Source organism: Pezoporus flaviventris, unplaced genomic scaffold (genome assembly GCF_033815535.1).
Source record: "Pezoporus flaviventris isolate CSIRO_AGI_PZ_B2104156 unplaced genomic scaffold, CSIRO_AGI_Pfla_v1 ptg000025l, whole genome shotgun sequence".
Classification (NCBI taxonomy): Eukaryota; Metazoa; Chordata; class Aves; order Psittaciformes; family Psittacidae; genus Pezoporus; species Pezoporus flaviventris.
The window spans coordinates 681091-697398 of NW_026892573.1; the positions used below are offsets into that span (position 1 = coordinate 681091).

The 16308-nt window shown below is 36.6% G+C and overlaps 1 protein-coding gene across 1 annotated transcript in view; it reads left to right on the top strand.

Moving 5' to 3' along the window:
- Positions 1-16308, top strand: part of DIAPH3 (diaphanous related formin 3) — a 230889-nt gene that overhangs the window by 144012 nt on the left and 70569 nt on the right. Inside the window, exons 24-25 of the mRNA XM_061457257.1 lie at positions 3040-3204; positions 8390-8525. Of these exons, the coding sequence (XP_061313241.1) occupies positions 3040-3204; positions 8390-8525 (301 nt within the window). The remainder of the gene's footprint in view (positions 1-3039; positions 3205-8389; positions 8526-16308) is intronic.

A 16308-nucleotide genomic window follows, 5' to 3' on the forward strand; every position in this document is an offset into this window, starting at 1 on the left:
ACCACAACTCTTTGCATGCAGCATCCAGCCAGGTCTTTATCCACTTCTTCTAGGGTAACAGCTGCTTTTACATTGTTTTACTCTGCCTTGTATGAAATTTTGCCACAGATATTGCTCATCTCAGCCCTGCATTGCTTTCCTGTTCTATTAATGAGCAGAGTGATGATCTGTAGTCCCATGAGTCCGAAAAGGCAGTCTGTGAAGTGAAGCTGCTTTAGAAAAAGTTAAGAAATACCAAACTTCTTGATTTCCTTTCCTCCCACCTGTGTTGCAGCTCTGCTGTACTTCTGTCTTCATTCATGCACAGCCAATGAATTATGTAGCTGATAATGCATATATATCAACCTGTTCGTAATCATGACAGCTGGGAGTGCTGTACTCAGTAGTTTTCCCTGTTGTCTCCAGTTTAGCTAGCGCTGGCTAACAAAAGCTATATTAAAGGGAAAAAGGCAGAGGACATACTTAAAATACTTAAATTGAAACATAGTCTCAGTAGAATGCCAAGAGCTTAGGGTATCCCATAATGCACCAGATGGAAAATAAAAATCTCACGATTCATCATGTCTGGCATTGAAATACCGGATAGTAAAACATCTTCCCAGACTGCTGTTTTTAAGTTTAAAATTATGCATCACATATACAAGGGGAATCAGCTTTAACAGCATAAACTAAGCAGCCTATGTGGACTCTATTAACATACCTGTAAATTTAGCGATGTCGTGCAGTATATCACAGAAGTTTTGTCTCTCTCGCCTCTCCACCTGAGTTTCCATGTCAGTATATACTCTTGGCATATCATTAATTTACAAGATGAAATATGAATCTTATTGATAATTTTAACTCTCCCCCCACTCAGTTTTTTCTTCCCAGAAAACTGAGGAAAGTTACTTGACCATTTGATGTATGACATTCATACATAGTGCCAATAAAACAAATTTACCTTATTTGCCTTTACCCTTCCACTCTGTGGAAATAAACAGCCTCATAATTGCAAAAAAAAAAAGTTATGTTAATGATCTAAGAATCACAAATAGTAAGTATCCTAAATCAAAAATAAACAGGATGTGCAAATGCTTGTTTCTAGTTTCTATCATCATTAATTTTTACTGTTTTCCTTTATTATAGTAATTTGTTGGTTTGGTTTGTTTGGGTTCTTTCGAACTGCTGACATTTCTTTTCATGGTCTTAACTTGTGTTTTGTCATGTCTTGTTTCTCAGAATCCTTTCTTTTTGTTTAATATTTGGGCAGCTGTTACATACTAATCTCTCATCAACTTCCTTTGCTGTCCCACCAATAGCTTTTTAACATCCTTAATAATTTTCCTGAAACTCAGCTCTGAAGAGTAGATTCTTGTAAGCTTTGTACATTTTTGCAGCTTTGTTAAGGAGAAAGATTCAACGGATATGGGAAGAAAACATAGGCCAACAGCATCAGTTCTCTTTGAGCTGTTGCTAGCCAGTCAGCACAGGCAGTCTGAAGCTTCTCAAAAACTGCAACTTGTGAAGTTAATAGAAACATGGAAATAAGCTCACACTGGCTAAAGAGGCTTGTCAGAGAAAGCCTGAAATGAAGTTGTTGGGGGGATGATTGAAGAGGTATCATTTAAAATCACTGAAATCTAGGCTTCAGTTAGTCGTTTTCTGCAAGTCTGACATAGTGGAGACTGTTCTACCCTTACAGGCCTAGCTAATACCCATCACAGTGGCTAATTTGAACGCTGTGAAATTTTTCCTTTCCTGTACGTGTCTGAGAACATTATCATATGACACTGGCATGGATTCTAAATAACAAAAAGAAAACTATTAAATGCTTGGTATTTTAAGATCAATATTAACAACCAGAAGGACATTTAATAGTGAAATTCAAATGGGACTCAGCCTCTAAATAAAACTAGAAGAAGTGTGCATCATAAAAAACCTTAAGAGTGGAAGCAGTCACTCAGCAGTAAGTTGTTACTGTGTATTAAACACAGCACGGAGGACAAAAATTCTGTATTGTCTCAATTTTAATGCACTTGATTAAAAATCCTGTGCTTCATAAAATAAAGGGACAATACCGTATGTATCTAGTATAAAGTATACAAATGCAGTAAATTCTCTTTTGCAATAGTTGGGTGGGCAATTGGGAGTAAAGGTAAAATTGCCATTTTTTGTCCTTCGTAGTCTTTCCTGCAGCAGCAAAATAATGGAACATAAATATTTGTTTAGCTACCATTCCATTAAAGTAAACACCTTACGATGTTGTCCTACATAAGGAAATGATTGCACACAATATTTCTTCGTTGAGCTTCTTTGACAAACTATTATCAAAAGTCTTGAATAAACATAGGGGGGTTATTTCATTTGTGTTATGCAGTATATTGGTGCTGTTTATGAATTGTCTATCTCTTGTGGAAGTAGTTCTATTGTTTACACCTGTAATTTAATGAAGTTGTATTGACATTGCAAATAGCCTTAGAAAAAGCATAAATACCTGATGCAGCCACCAGGAACAGGAAGCAGTATATTGCTGTTGCTACAACAGCATTTAAAAAAAAAAAAAAAAAAGCTATTAAGTTTTTATCTTGAACACTGTTATCAATATTTCTATTTTTACTCTAATTTCAGTAGGAACTATACTATTTCTTGATATATTAATGTATTCAGGTTAGTTAGTGGTACCCATACCTAAATTCCATATAAACAGTAATTGATATACCTAAAACTTTAGCTTCAATAAGAAGACAGTGGTGCTAATTAAGCTACATAGGTGCTTGAAGTTAGATTAGTCCCATACATTTCATTTCATACAAAATAATATGACAATGAAGTAATCCTTAAATTTTAGAGAATTGAGAAGATTTGATGAAATTTGGTTTATTCATAGGCATAATATACACAATGAATACTAGGAAGTGTGTATGATGTTGAAGTAATTCTTTTTGATACTTCCAATAGTTGCAAGTGAAAAATGTGTATGAAATATAGATCAATGTTAAGTAAAATCTGTGGGGTTAACTGGATTCACTGAGTATTCTTGCAGCCTTAACAGCAGTGTACAGCTTTCTGGTTCATGCCACAGAAGATTTTCAGAAACTTTCACGGATGCATGAGAACATGGAAAAGCTTTATCAGAACGTGATGGGATATTATGCCATTGATCTGAAAAAAGTTTCAGTGGAGGAGTTTTTAACGGACTTAAACAACTTCCGGACAATGTTCATGGTATAGTCTGTTTATTTTATGCCTGATGTTTCTTAGAAATTATTTCTGTAATCTTTCAGTTACTGAACAATCTAAAAATTATTTTCTTCCTCCTTAAATGGTACCTGATACTCTTATCAGAAATTTTACTTGGCACATCCTAAACTTTTAAGATATCCTAAACATAATGGAGTATTGAATTATTATTTGTGAATTATTTCATTTCTGAAATAATTACAAATTCCTAACAACAATGAAGGTAATTTAAAACTGAACCTCTTGTATGCATATATAACCTGAAGTGAAAAAACATGAAACTCTACTATTTTTCAATACAGCTGCATTTTCTGTTTGAAGGATGCTTGTGATTTACTTAAAACGAAATTTATTTACATAACAACAAATATTCTAACAGTAATTCTATATTTATAATGCATGTTCTTCCCATGCAAAATCCAGACTTGTGATTTTATTTTGTTTAATTTTTCATTTGATCAGTGCTGAGGTTTGCATTTGTAAGCAGGATCCCTGCTATTGAAACTCAGAGCTCCTTAGCCTGGCTTAAAAAAAATAGCGTATTTTCCTCAGACTCTCTTTGTAACGACCTTAAATTTTTGTGACAGTAGATTTTCTAGGACTTTGTTTTATGCATCTTAAATGCTTACATTTGTCTTTTCCCTTTAAAAGGGTGATCTTCGGGTCAAAGGGCTAAGACTTATTACTTTGTTATTTTTGAAATATTTGAATTACATTTGAGAAACAGACATTAGATTGATAATAGAATCATAGAATGGTTTGGTTTGGAAGGGACCATAAAGATCATCTAGTTCCAACCCTCTTGCTATGGGCAGGGACACCTTCCACTAGACCAGGTTGCTCGAGGCCCCATCCAAGTTGATGATCCCGGTTATTGACCTAATCCAAGTTATTGTTGTGTTGCTCCTTTTCTATAGAACTTAGAACATAATTTAAACCATAGTTCAGACTCTCTGGGTTTTTTTGTTGTCTTTTTTGTTTGTTCTTCTATTTGGGGGACCAAGGGAGATGTGATGGTTTGGTTTGGTTTGGTTTGGTTTGGTTTGGTTTGGTTTGGTTTGGTTAGGTTTTTTCCCTACCAAAATGTGATTTAAAGGTTTTAACAAAAGACGTTTCTGAAAAGTAAGGTAGAAATTTCTCAACAGGGTGTTTCTTTATATTCTTGGAGCTGATTCTGTATGACCATGAACAGTCATCTTGGCAAATTTTAGGATAATCAGATGGTCTCCAAAATATTGCAGGTTCTTTTGCCACTGTCAATGTAGTTCTGGAAGAAGAATGATTAGCTTGATGTACTTCAGAATACATACTCAAGCCTGCTATATACATCGATTTAAAATAACCAAACACAAGCAAATCAGGGAAAGCTGATGTCTATATAAATTCAAAATACTTTTCTAGAGCTCTTATTTAGGATTAGTAGGGGTTACTGTCTTGGTGACTGAGGACTACATTCAGATTGGTAGTGTTAGGGGGAGCAGGGAGAAGCTGATTTTGTGTGGAGGTTGTGACTGATTTTGGTTTGTTTCTTTTAAGCTTTCCTTGCAAAAAATAGGTTTTTTCTCTTGGATTGTGAACACTTGGCTGGTAAGCAACTCTTTCTCAAGAAATGGAAGAGTAAAAAGGCAGGTCCCCAATTATGTATGAATTTATTAATTTCGATAACTTGGAAAAGGTGGCTTATGTCACATCTGGCTACTTATGACTGCATAGCTTAACTTGCTGGCTACACTCCTGCAGGAAGGTTATCCAATTATGAACTTTGTGACAAAATCTGGAGCAGTGATCTAACTCATGCCTATTGATCTGTAGAAAGATTCAATTACTCATTTTACCATCCACTCCTTGCACCTGACACTTATTGTTGCAACACACTTAAGTTGCTTGCATGTTCCCTAGTCTTGTTTGGTCTTGCTTGGATGGTTGTTTTTTTTTTAATATTCTCAAAAATATTTGTGGATGTAGATGGGGGAAAAATACTTTTTGTAGATACTGAGAAAGGGTTTGAAAATCTGATTTCATCAGAAAGGAAAGGGAAAGGACTTAATTTTGAGGATAGGGCTTAAAATGGAACCCATATGTAGCAAACATTGGAACATGTAAAGCTCACCAGGCCTCTGCAACTTTACAGTTTAACAACTGAAAACCTAGAAGGCACAGTCTTTCATGAGAATAATTATGTTTGGCAAGTTGTGCATGCCAGATTTTTCAATATGAGCGTGATAACTTTCCTAACTTGGTCAGTGCCTAAAATGAAACTCAGAAATCTGATTTCAAAATTGCTAAATATTATGAAATAGTTATATTACTTTAATTTTCTGATGGTTAAACCATACCTCCTATTTAAACACTGCAGAATAAGAATTCTAAATGCTTAGGTTCATCCTAAATTGAAAACTCCCATATTTTTTTTTCTGTGTCTGTAAAATCATCACTGATACTAACCTCTGCTTTGCAGCAACATTATAAAAGCAGATTAATTAATGCTTCAAAACAGTTAGATATTATTGATGAGCATGATAGAAGAAACCTAGAGGAAAATTAATAATTCTGTCTTGCAGCGCACAGTTTGAAGGCTGTATGAAAAAGATGTGTAGATAAGGCATGAAACCCCTTATCATTCAATGACACTAAATAAAATATTGAGTAGCTGCTCAGTTTTGAGACTTTTTGGAAAAGATTTTTGAGACGTCTAGTGTGAGACACCTAAGGTCTGATTTTCATAATTGTTTAGCATTGGTCTTGATTACTGTCAGAAACTGAAGGTGGTTGGCATTATAGAAAAATTAGCTCAAAATCATTTTAAACTTAGTGCTGAAAAATCATTGGCTTCTTAAAAAGTCCAAAACTAAAAGACTACTTAAGTCACAAGTAGGTGTGGGGAAAGTGAAGTTCAGTCATCCCCATTGTCAAGCAAAGTTGATAATTTGTGTACAGTACTTACCTCCTTATAATGTGGGGTTTTTTTTGTTCTCAATTAATGAAAATGTTTAAAATGTTTAAAAAAACATGTTTAAATATAGAGCCACAGACTTCAGATTCTTTGATGTTTGCTCTGTACTTAACTTTGGTGGGCACTTCGTATTTCAGTGTTGTTTGGTGACTGTGACAGCTACTCACACTCTGTGAGCACCAAATCTAGGGCACAGACCATGTCAAACTCTTTAGGCCTTTTGAGCAGGGAAGTGTTAAGACATTTAATCTTTGAAGTGCAAACAGCATGAGAGACAAGTATGTGTTCATCTTAGTAAATTTTTTGACAATTTGTGATATAAGCATTTTGCAGAACTTTATACACCTTTTTTTGTTGTTGTTGTTGAAAACACAAAGAACCATGTAGATTTGGCTCTAGGGCATAGACCTCTAAATATTGGCATCTGAATGTGAGCTTGGATGTCCAATCTCGTGTTACAGTCAAGTTAATACATACTCAGTACAGTTAGCAGAATTTGGGGGAAGTATCTACACAGTGACTTAAAGGAGATCTAATAAGAGAAGTGCCTAGTATCCTGCGGAGGTGTCTTAAACAGTATCCAAGACATCATCATCATGAAATTTTAAGTTATGACATAGAACTTATGAAGACCAGTGTCCTGCTAGAGAAAGGCTGGAGGCAAGGTGTGATACTTCAAAGTGTTGAATATGAAGGTGTGACCTGCTAAGTTAAGCCCAGTTAATAAGTGTGATTAGAAATAAATAGACATCTACATTTGGATGACTGCAGTCTGTGGCTGAGTCCTCCTGCTATAATTTTTTTGGGGAAAAGTATATAAGCAATGTTAGAAATTTCCTTGTCAACTCTGTTAGGAAAGTGTGTCATCTCAGTCAAATTTGTACTTGTGCTCAAGTCCCATTTGAGTTTTGCCTAGCAGTTTACAGAATGCCCAGTCTGAAAATCAGCAAGTAATTTCTTAAAATTAATTCAATTCAGAATTTTAGCAGTTTGTAGCAGGCTTCTCCCCTCCTCCCCTAGTGTCAAGAAAATTGACAGAGGTGACTCTGGAGAAGACGCTGTGGAAGTACAGCTTTGCTTTGTTTAAAAAGTCCATTTCATTCTCATTTTTCATGATTGAAAGCTTATTGTTTGGTTATTAAAGGCAGGTATTTCCTCACAAGATATTTTTTCCTTTCCTTTGTTCACTGTCTATTGCAGTGATGCTACAAACGGTGCCCGTGCATATATTGCAGTAATCCTCAATCTGTGCTTTATAGTACTCTTTAATCCTGTTTTACTTTTTTTTTTTTTTTTCCTAGGGGCAGACTGGGCATTTTCCCACTAGAACCGACATGAGACATTACATATCCCTGCCAACAGGGAGCCTCTGCCTCAGACCTTGTGAAGATGTTAGCCATTGTGTAGGGGGGGGATACTTTGATCTATTTTGAAGGACGAGAATTTGTGTGTAACTGCGTTCTGAAAAGATAAACTTTCTGCAATGAAGAATAGGTGCCTGGCACTTCACATTTAATAGAAGGCCCTGGAGAGCACTAAGAATTTGCCAGTGAAAATAGTTAACACTGAAATAATGAAAAAATAATCCTAAAATAGCTTTGTTAAAGTATTGAATGTGACAGTTTCTTATTTAATGCCTGAATATGCAAAATAATGATTTAAAAACCCTGGTTTCTTTTGGGCTTCATTGGAAGTTATGGAGTACTTATTTATAATTCAAAATAAACTATGGTATATGGTATTAACCTGAAGACAAAAATTTATAAGACCAGTGAATTAGTGCATATGTGGATAAGATAAGAACAAAGCACAGCTAAAGTTACCCAAGCAGCCTTGTTTTACTTGGTATAGTGGCAGCATGAGAAAGAATAAATGTTGAAACTATTCTAGAAATACAAACAGTAACAGTTTTGTAAAACCAAGTGGTTTAGATATTTTGAATTGTTCTCCATTAATGTGTGTATTCTTAAGATGCATTTCTTGCTGAATTTTTAATCCCCATTTGGGGGCTATTAGTATGCTTTTAAGGTATTTATTCTGAATTAGCTTACTTTTTTGAATAAAATGCACTAAATATGGAATGTAAAATATTTATTTGCCTTGAGAAATTAAGGTTAGTAGTCAGGAGATGTGATTTTAAAGCTTTTTTCTTTGTTTTTAAGGTTCAGCTTTGTTTTTGATAAGACTTCAGTTTTAATGGAACTTTCTTTTTCATAGCAAGCAGTAAAGGAAAATATGAGAAGGAGAGAAGCAGAAGAAAAACAGAGGCGTGCTAAAATAGCTAAGGAAAAAGCAGAAAAAGAAAAGCAAGAGAGGCAACAAAAGAAAAAAAGCTTATTAGAAATGAAAACAGGTAAGTAACATAGAAAACCCATTTTACCAAGCATTTGCTGAAAATAAAGCTGCTATTTTTTCATTATCTGACCATACTATGAGAAAAGACGGAATAAATGAACAATTTCACGTATTAAAGTTTACGGCAAAGAGGTCCTTAAATTTTATTTTGTTAATGAGCTTCTCTAATTACCTGTTTTCATGAATTAGAACTTGTAATGCTGCTTTGTATTTTTCTATTAGTATATATTGAACCTTGTGTGACAAGTATAAGTTTAATTATGCTCAGACCCCTTTCGTTACCTGAAAACACATGTTCCAAATCACAAAGCTATTTTCTTTCTTTTATCTGAAGTTACATATTCATTTTTGTTATTTTATGAGAATAAGCCCTTCCTGAAGTATTCTTAAGATTTTAATTTTAAATATGTCACAAAATGGTTGAGGTTGGAAGGGACCAATGGGTGTCATTTAGTCCAATGTCCCTGTTCAAGCAGGGTTACCTAGAGCACACTGCTCAGGGTAGTGTCCAGACAGCTCTTGCATAACTTCAGGGAAGGAGACTCCTTGGACAACCTCCCTGAGCAACCTATTGCAATGTTCTGTCACCTTCATAATAAAGCAGCTTTTCATGTTGATTGTTATTTCAGTAGGTCCCTATTGAAGCACCTTTCTAAAAAGCAACCCCAGCCATACATTTTTAAAGTTCCTCACGCTGTGTTGTCTTTTGTACCAAAAGAGAAGGCAGACACTGTGAATTCTTTGTTACAAGAAAGATATCTCATGATCCTCTATACTGCTACATTTTATCCCAGACTGAGCTTCTGGAATCCTTCAGAATGACACATGACTTACTGTGTAAATTTTCATGAGCTGCTTTCATTTTTTTCTGAGCGGATCTTGTTGAACAGTTCCCCACTCAAACCCTGGCCAGCACCTTTGGAATAAACCATTATGTGTCTCTTCCATGTTTCAGTAGTAGACAGAGTAGCTGTGTTTAGTTTCAGAGATTCTTCAGGCCAGAAGTATTTAATTTATTTCCATAAGAACATCCATGCTTTGAGGTGCAAGAGTAAACCTTTCTCTTAATTTGGGAAATCAGGCAGCTGCTCTCTGAACACAGAATTACCAATTCTTCAGAAGTAAATTCAAAACCCAATCACTAAACTATCTGTGACAATCTTTTTAAAGCCCATGGAAGATAGTGAAGGATGCTGAAGACTAGGAAAGGATAAGAATTCATGTGTATTTGGAAGTGTCTAAAAAGAGGTTAGGTATTCTTTTCTCAGACATTTGTATGACTAATAGTGCTTTGGGTGGAAATTTAGTAGTTTTCTGTGGAAAATTAAAGTTTCTTTCAAGTCCCTTTCTTAATAATGTCATGTTCAGGCTTTCCAGAATACAGGTGCCAACGTTAGAGACTTACATATATTAATCCACATGTGTATGTAAGCCTCTGCTAGTTAAACCTACTGCTTCTGCTAATGCAGCAGGGAGCTATGTACTTGTCATCTGCAGATCTGCTGGGTCATTGAGTAAATAGCTGCTTTGTTTCTTAGTAGCTTGGTTTTATTAAATCATATAAGTCTACAGAAAGAGCTTTCCTTTTCTTGTTAGCAGCCACTTAAGGTTCAGTCTGGAATGATTAATCTAGACAACAGCGGAATGGTAAAGGATGGTGTTAGGATCACCAATGTCTTGAATGTTATATTCACTAAGCTGGCCACTGATTAGTTGGGCTTTTGTTCTGCAAAGCTTCTTGTAAGGGTTCTTTTGCTTGTTTGCAACATCATTTTTAAAGTCTATTAGAAGACTCTGAGTCTGACAGTGAAAAAAGCTTATGAAAACTATTTCTTAATTGAAGAGGCAAATGTTGCTCCAATTCTAATGGAAGACTAACATAGATATTCAAAAACTAATTCTTTTTGTTTTCCTAGCCAGAACTAGTTCATTGCAAGCTTCTTTCTCATTTAGAATCTGTAAATCAGTGACAAAATGTTTATATCTGACCTGCTGACAAATTTCTAACCAGGTTCGCCCTCTATCAAAATAACAAAACACTTTCACTTGGACTGTGACTGTGGAGTAACTGAATTTTGCTGCGTATCTTTTCATGATATGGTGACTGGATCAGATGCTGGATTTATAGAAACATTATTTCAATTATTACTTGAATGACATTATCACTGCCACTACAAATTACTTTTTAGTGTCACTAACACTACATATTCAAAGCCTTAACATCTGTGTCCTAAATTGGATGTGAATATAAAATCCCATGGAGCTGATAATATAGAGTTGGCAATGGTGGCTACCAATGATGGTCTTAGTTGAGAAGGCATGTTGAAACTTGATAGGTCTTCTGCAAGGAAAGCTAGAACTGAAGTGGGTATTGTTTTGTCTTCTCTACCATCTTCCCTTCCACACTCACAGTTTGGGATCTTATTCTGTTATAAAGTGGTTTAATTTCTAGACAGTTCCTGACCCTCTTGTCTATCTCTAGGTTACAGGATGCAAAATCCTTCGGGGGGGGGAGGGATGTTAATTCCCCAGGCCACAGCAGTGCCTTCAGCTGGATACTTTTCCCTTGCTTAGCTGCTGCTTCTTTTGTTAATGTAAGAGCAGTCTTTTCCCAGTGCTTGAGATTGTGCTATTTTTTCACTGACCCTTAATTGGCTATTAGTGACTAGTTTAAGGTTCTGGAGCTTCTGCTTTCAGCTTGTGCCCATACCTTTCAAGGCCTAGGCTGCTATCCAAAGCTTAAACAGGATTTATATCAACATCCTATGATTGTTTTGTTAACCACTGGTCTAATTTAAAACACAGACATTTAACCTGTCCTAGATTCTCCTATGTTATTGAAGTCATTTTCTTTGGATTTCTTCAGCTTTCATCTGCTTTTGGAAGTTATTTGAAGTGTTGCGTTTTGTCGCCTATGGTGCCTCCTTTGGCTATATAAGATGGAGGAAAGAGAGATTCGTTTCTTCTCATAAATGTGACCTATATAATACTGCAAAAGTCTTTAGCTATTTGGAGGATATTACTGACTTTTTTTCTGCATTCACATAAAACTTAAGATCTTAAAGAAATATGTACCAAAATATAGATTCTATTAATGTCTACGAAATATGTGAGTTGAGTCAGTAGGTTGCATATAGCACATTAGGACTTTATTATACGAGGTTTGACCAGCACTACATGGATCTTATTAACCCAAAAGGAAGATGATTCTGTATTTAAGGTAACTCCTGATTTTTAGCTTAAACTAATTCCTTCTGGGTGAAAACAATAATTTCATTACTAGGAACAGACATATACTCCAAACATGAAATTCAAGGTGCTCCTACCACATACCAGCCTTCTCATTAACTGTAGTAGTCTTTTTTAGCCTATGCAGTGCCTTTCATACACAGGTGACAACTTAGTCATCTAGATCACAACTTTGTCATCCATACCTCTGCATCAGACTGCCTTTGAAATACTGTTACACAAAGGTCAGTGTTGATAAGGTCACTTTCTAAAAATAGATAAATATGTATACTGTGATAAATCCTCATAAAGTTTTCAGTTTGATTTTTGTTATATATTTCAGGTATAAATATATATATATAGATTGTGAAGTGTGTAGAGTTTTATGAATATATAGAGTGGTATCTTTTAGAAAGACTTGACGTTTTAGGTAGGCTTTATAATACAAATTTGGACTTCTGCTTATAAAAACATAGTTAGGGTTTCTTAATTATATGCAAGTATTTGACTTACTCTTGCAAGTGTTTTTTGGAGATTTGGACATGAAGCCAATGTCAGATTTGGATCAGTCTAAATTGTAATTTGCTAAAATTCTCAATCTCTAGTTTACATCATAGGCAGTGCTACTTAAGTGTCCTATCATAGCTCAAATGCTTCACTGATAAAAAGGTTAAGTGTAAAAATATCAGCTCCATATTTTCCTTTCAGCTTTATCCTAGCTTTGAAAGTGTGCGGAATTCAATAAAATTTTTGAATGTCTACACAGTGAATGGTACTTGGTATTTTGAAATTTATGATAACAAAATCTATCCTCAAAGTATTCTCTGGGCTACAAAATTATATCCATTGTGAGATGCCTTGTCAATAAGGTTGCTTTACTTGCTTCTGTGAAGCCAGTTCAAACTATCACATGCTGTCCTTCCAAAGGTAAATAGCCAGTGGATGGGGATTTTTATGTAAATGCCACTTGTCTGCATACTGTTAACATTCAGATACATACTTTCTTGTGCTGTTCAGGTTCTCAGTAGATAGCACACCAATCAATTATTTTGATCTTATCATGGTGTAAAGAATTCTATAACTGTGATAACACCAGCTAAATTTGTTGTAATTTAATTGAGAACTCCATCATTGTGGCATCTTCATTGTGTCTTACTTTGAATACTATTTAAGTAACAAGCCACTTTAATCAGTGGTTATTTACAAAGGCTGCCCTTTCTTACACTAAAACAGTGAAGAGATGCCAAAATGATGTCTAAAATATCTCATTTCCAACCTAAAATATTAGTTTGTTTTCAATTGTGTTAGTTTCCCTTTTATTACAACTAAATGGTTTTGAATCCATGTTTCAGTTCATTTAGACAGTTATGAGCTTATTAGCAATCAATTTTGAAACAATTATTTTTGCAGAGGTTTTATACTGTTTGTCTGGTTTTGGAGAAAAATGGATTCATGAACTAGCTAAGAGTGTTTTAGGTTTTGGTTCTACAAACATTTACTACTTTCTTACCATCTGCTAAGTTGTGCAGTATGAATATTTTCATTATTTCTGTAGTGTTCTGCAAAACAAAAGGACACCATGGATTCCAGCACTGACAGTTTAAACAGTAAGAATGGTAAACATAATTAGGTAATTAAAATTCAGATTTCAACAGATAATATTCTTGCCTTTGAGATAAATTAAAAAATCCTCAAACCTACTTATATTAGTAAGTGCCCTCAAAGACCCTGTTTTCCCTGCCTACCTCAAGTTTGTCAGCCCTCCATTTTATTACTTTCTTCTCAATGGGAGAGGAGAATCAGTACTTCTTAATAGCATTCCTTTTCTCTGAGGGGAATGAAGGACTGCAGATGTCACAGATTATCAAAATTACTCAAGTTCCATTACAATTGAGGTGACATCAATATTTTTGAGCATATGTTGATAATTCATTGTTTTAAATTGTCTTCTTGGGCCACTTTCCTGAAAAACAAAAATTTTGGGCAGCAGTAGTTTTATTGCTAGATTTTGGGCGTTTATGTATATGGTTTGTGCAACTAAATTTACTGTGAAGGGGACAAAAGATCTGATAGTGCTATATATATAAAGAAATCTTGATGTTATAATATTAATATCCAAGGACTGTTTTGTGGAAGGGCTCTCTAATATAGGGAGTTTGGAATTCATTCATCTTGGTTCATCCATGGTGCTTATTACTCTTTACAGTTGTTCCATGACTGCCTCCAGCTGGCCTCAAATTGGAACCTCTTCTCCAAGAGGACTCCTGAGTTCACTTATTTAAAGTTATTCTTAAGGATTGCTTTTATTGTGAGGCCAGCGGGGAAGAAATAACTGTGAGGAGTGTAACTTCTTCCTCTTATATTGATAGTAATGAGCAGAAGGAACTTAGAGAAGGAACTGAGACCTTAGATGAAGTCAGGTCGACGGAGCTGTTTGCCTTAGTCGATGAGGAATGGGTTAGAGATCAGTTGAGCAATCTGGACATCCATAAATCCATGGGTCCAGATGGGATGCACCCGCGGGTGCTGAGGGAACTGGCAGAAGTCATTGCTAGACCACTCTCCATCATCTTTACCAAGTCTTGGGAAGCGGGAGAGGTGCCTGAGGATTGGAGGAAAGCAAATGTCACTCCAGTCTTCAAAAAGGGCAAGAAGGAGGACCCGGGTAACTATAGACCGGTCAGCCTCACCTCCATCCCTGGGAAAGTGATGGAACACCTTATCCTTGGTGCCAGCTTAAGGCATATCAAGGATTAGAGGGTTATGAGGGGCAGTCAACATGGCTTCACCAAGGGGAAATCATGTTTGACCAATCTCTTAGCCTTTTATGAGGAAATAACACGGTGGATGGATGATGGCAGAGCGGTGGATGTGGTCTACCTTGACTTCAGCAAAGCATTTGACACAGTCTCGCACAGCATCCTCACAGCTAAATTGAGGAAGTGTGGTCTGGATGATCAGGTAGTGAGGTGGACTGTGAACTGGCTGAAGGAGAGAAGCCAGAGAGTTGCAGTCTATGGGGCTGAGTCTAGTTGGAGGCCTGTAACTAGTGGAGTGCCTCAAGGGTCAGTACTGGGACCGGTATTATTTAATATATTCATCAATGATTTCGATGAGGGAATTGAGTGTACTATCAGCAAGTTTGCTGATGACACTAAGCTGGGAGGAGTGGCTGACACGCCAGAAGGCTGTGCTGCCATCCAGCGAGACCTGGACAGGCTGTAGAGTTGGGCAGGGAATAACTTCATGAAATATAACAAGGGAAAGTGTCGAGTCCTGCATCTGGGCAGGAACAACCCCAGGGTCCAGAATAGGTTGGGGAACAACCTGTTAGAGAGCAGTGTAGGGGAGAGGGAGCTGGGGGTCCTAGTGGACGACAGGATGACCATGAGCCAACACTGTGCCCTTGTGGCTAAGAAGGCCAATGGCATCCTGGGGTGTATTAGAAGGGCGGTGGTGAGTAGGTCGAGAGAGGTCCTCCTTCCCCTCTACTCTGCCCTGGTGAGACCCCATCTGGAATATTGTGTCCAGTTCTGGGCCCCTCAGTTCAAGAAGGACAGGGAGCTGCTGGAGAGAGTCCAGCGCAGGGCAACAAAGATGATTAAGGGAGTGGAGCATCTCCCTTATGAGGAAAGACTGAGGGAGCTAGGTCTCTATTGTTTGGAGGAGACTGAGGGGTGACCTTATAAGTGTCTATAAATATATAAAGGGGGAGTGTCACGAGGATGGAGCCAGGCTCTACTCAGTGGCAAACAATGATAGGACAAGGGGTAATGGGTACAAACTGGAACACAAGAGGTTCCACTTAAACTTGAGAAGAAACTTCTTCTCAGTGAGGGTGACGGAACACTGGAACAGGCTGCCCAGGGAGGTTGTGGAGTCTCCTTCCCTGGAGACATTCAAAACCCGCCTGCACACATTCCTGTGTAACCTTATCTAGGTGTTCCTGCTCTGGCAGGGGGATTGGACTAGATGATCTTTCGAGGTCCCTTCCAATCTCTAGCATGCTGTGTGATACTGTGATACTGTAACTGTAGGACCTTTATAAAGTAGCCTACTCAATACTTACTCATGTTAATAATTAGTGGGTAGTTGACATTAAGGTCATGACAGCTTAGAGATTAGATCTAATTTTGCTGTATGCCCGATAGAAGTAAATAAAGTCCTATACATGAAGAATGAGTTGTGACAGGCATGGACCACAAATCTACTGGAACAAAGTCACCTGATATGTCACTAAGTATGGAGGTTGTTTTTCAGCTGCAGTTGTATCATTTTGACATTAAGTATAAATCTTGGTAAATTGCTTAGAACAGATGTTCCCTCAAAAATAATTCTCACATTTGTACTTGCAAATTATACAGAGAATCATAAAATACAGGTACGTTCCATTTAAAAATAAATAATAGGGCCATGTGTAATACATCTGCAGATACCACAGCGAAAGATGAGGTACACCAAAATCTTATCAAGTCTTGCACTGTTGGGTCTTCAGGGAACTGGATGTTTTTAGTGCAGAGAAAATAGTTTTTGGGGTTTAATTAATGTACATT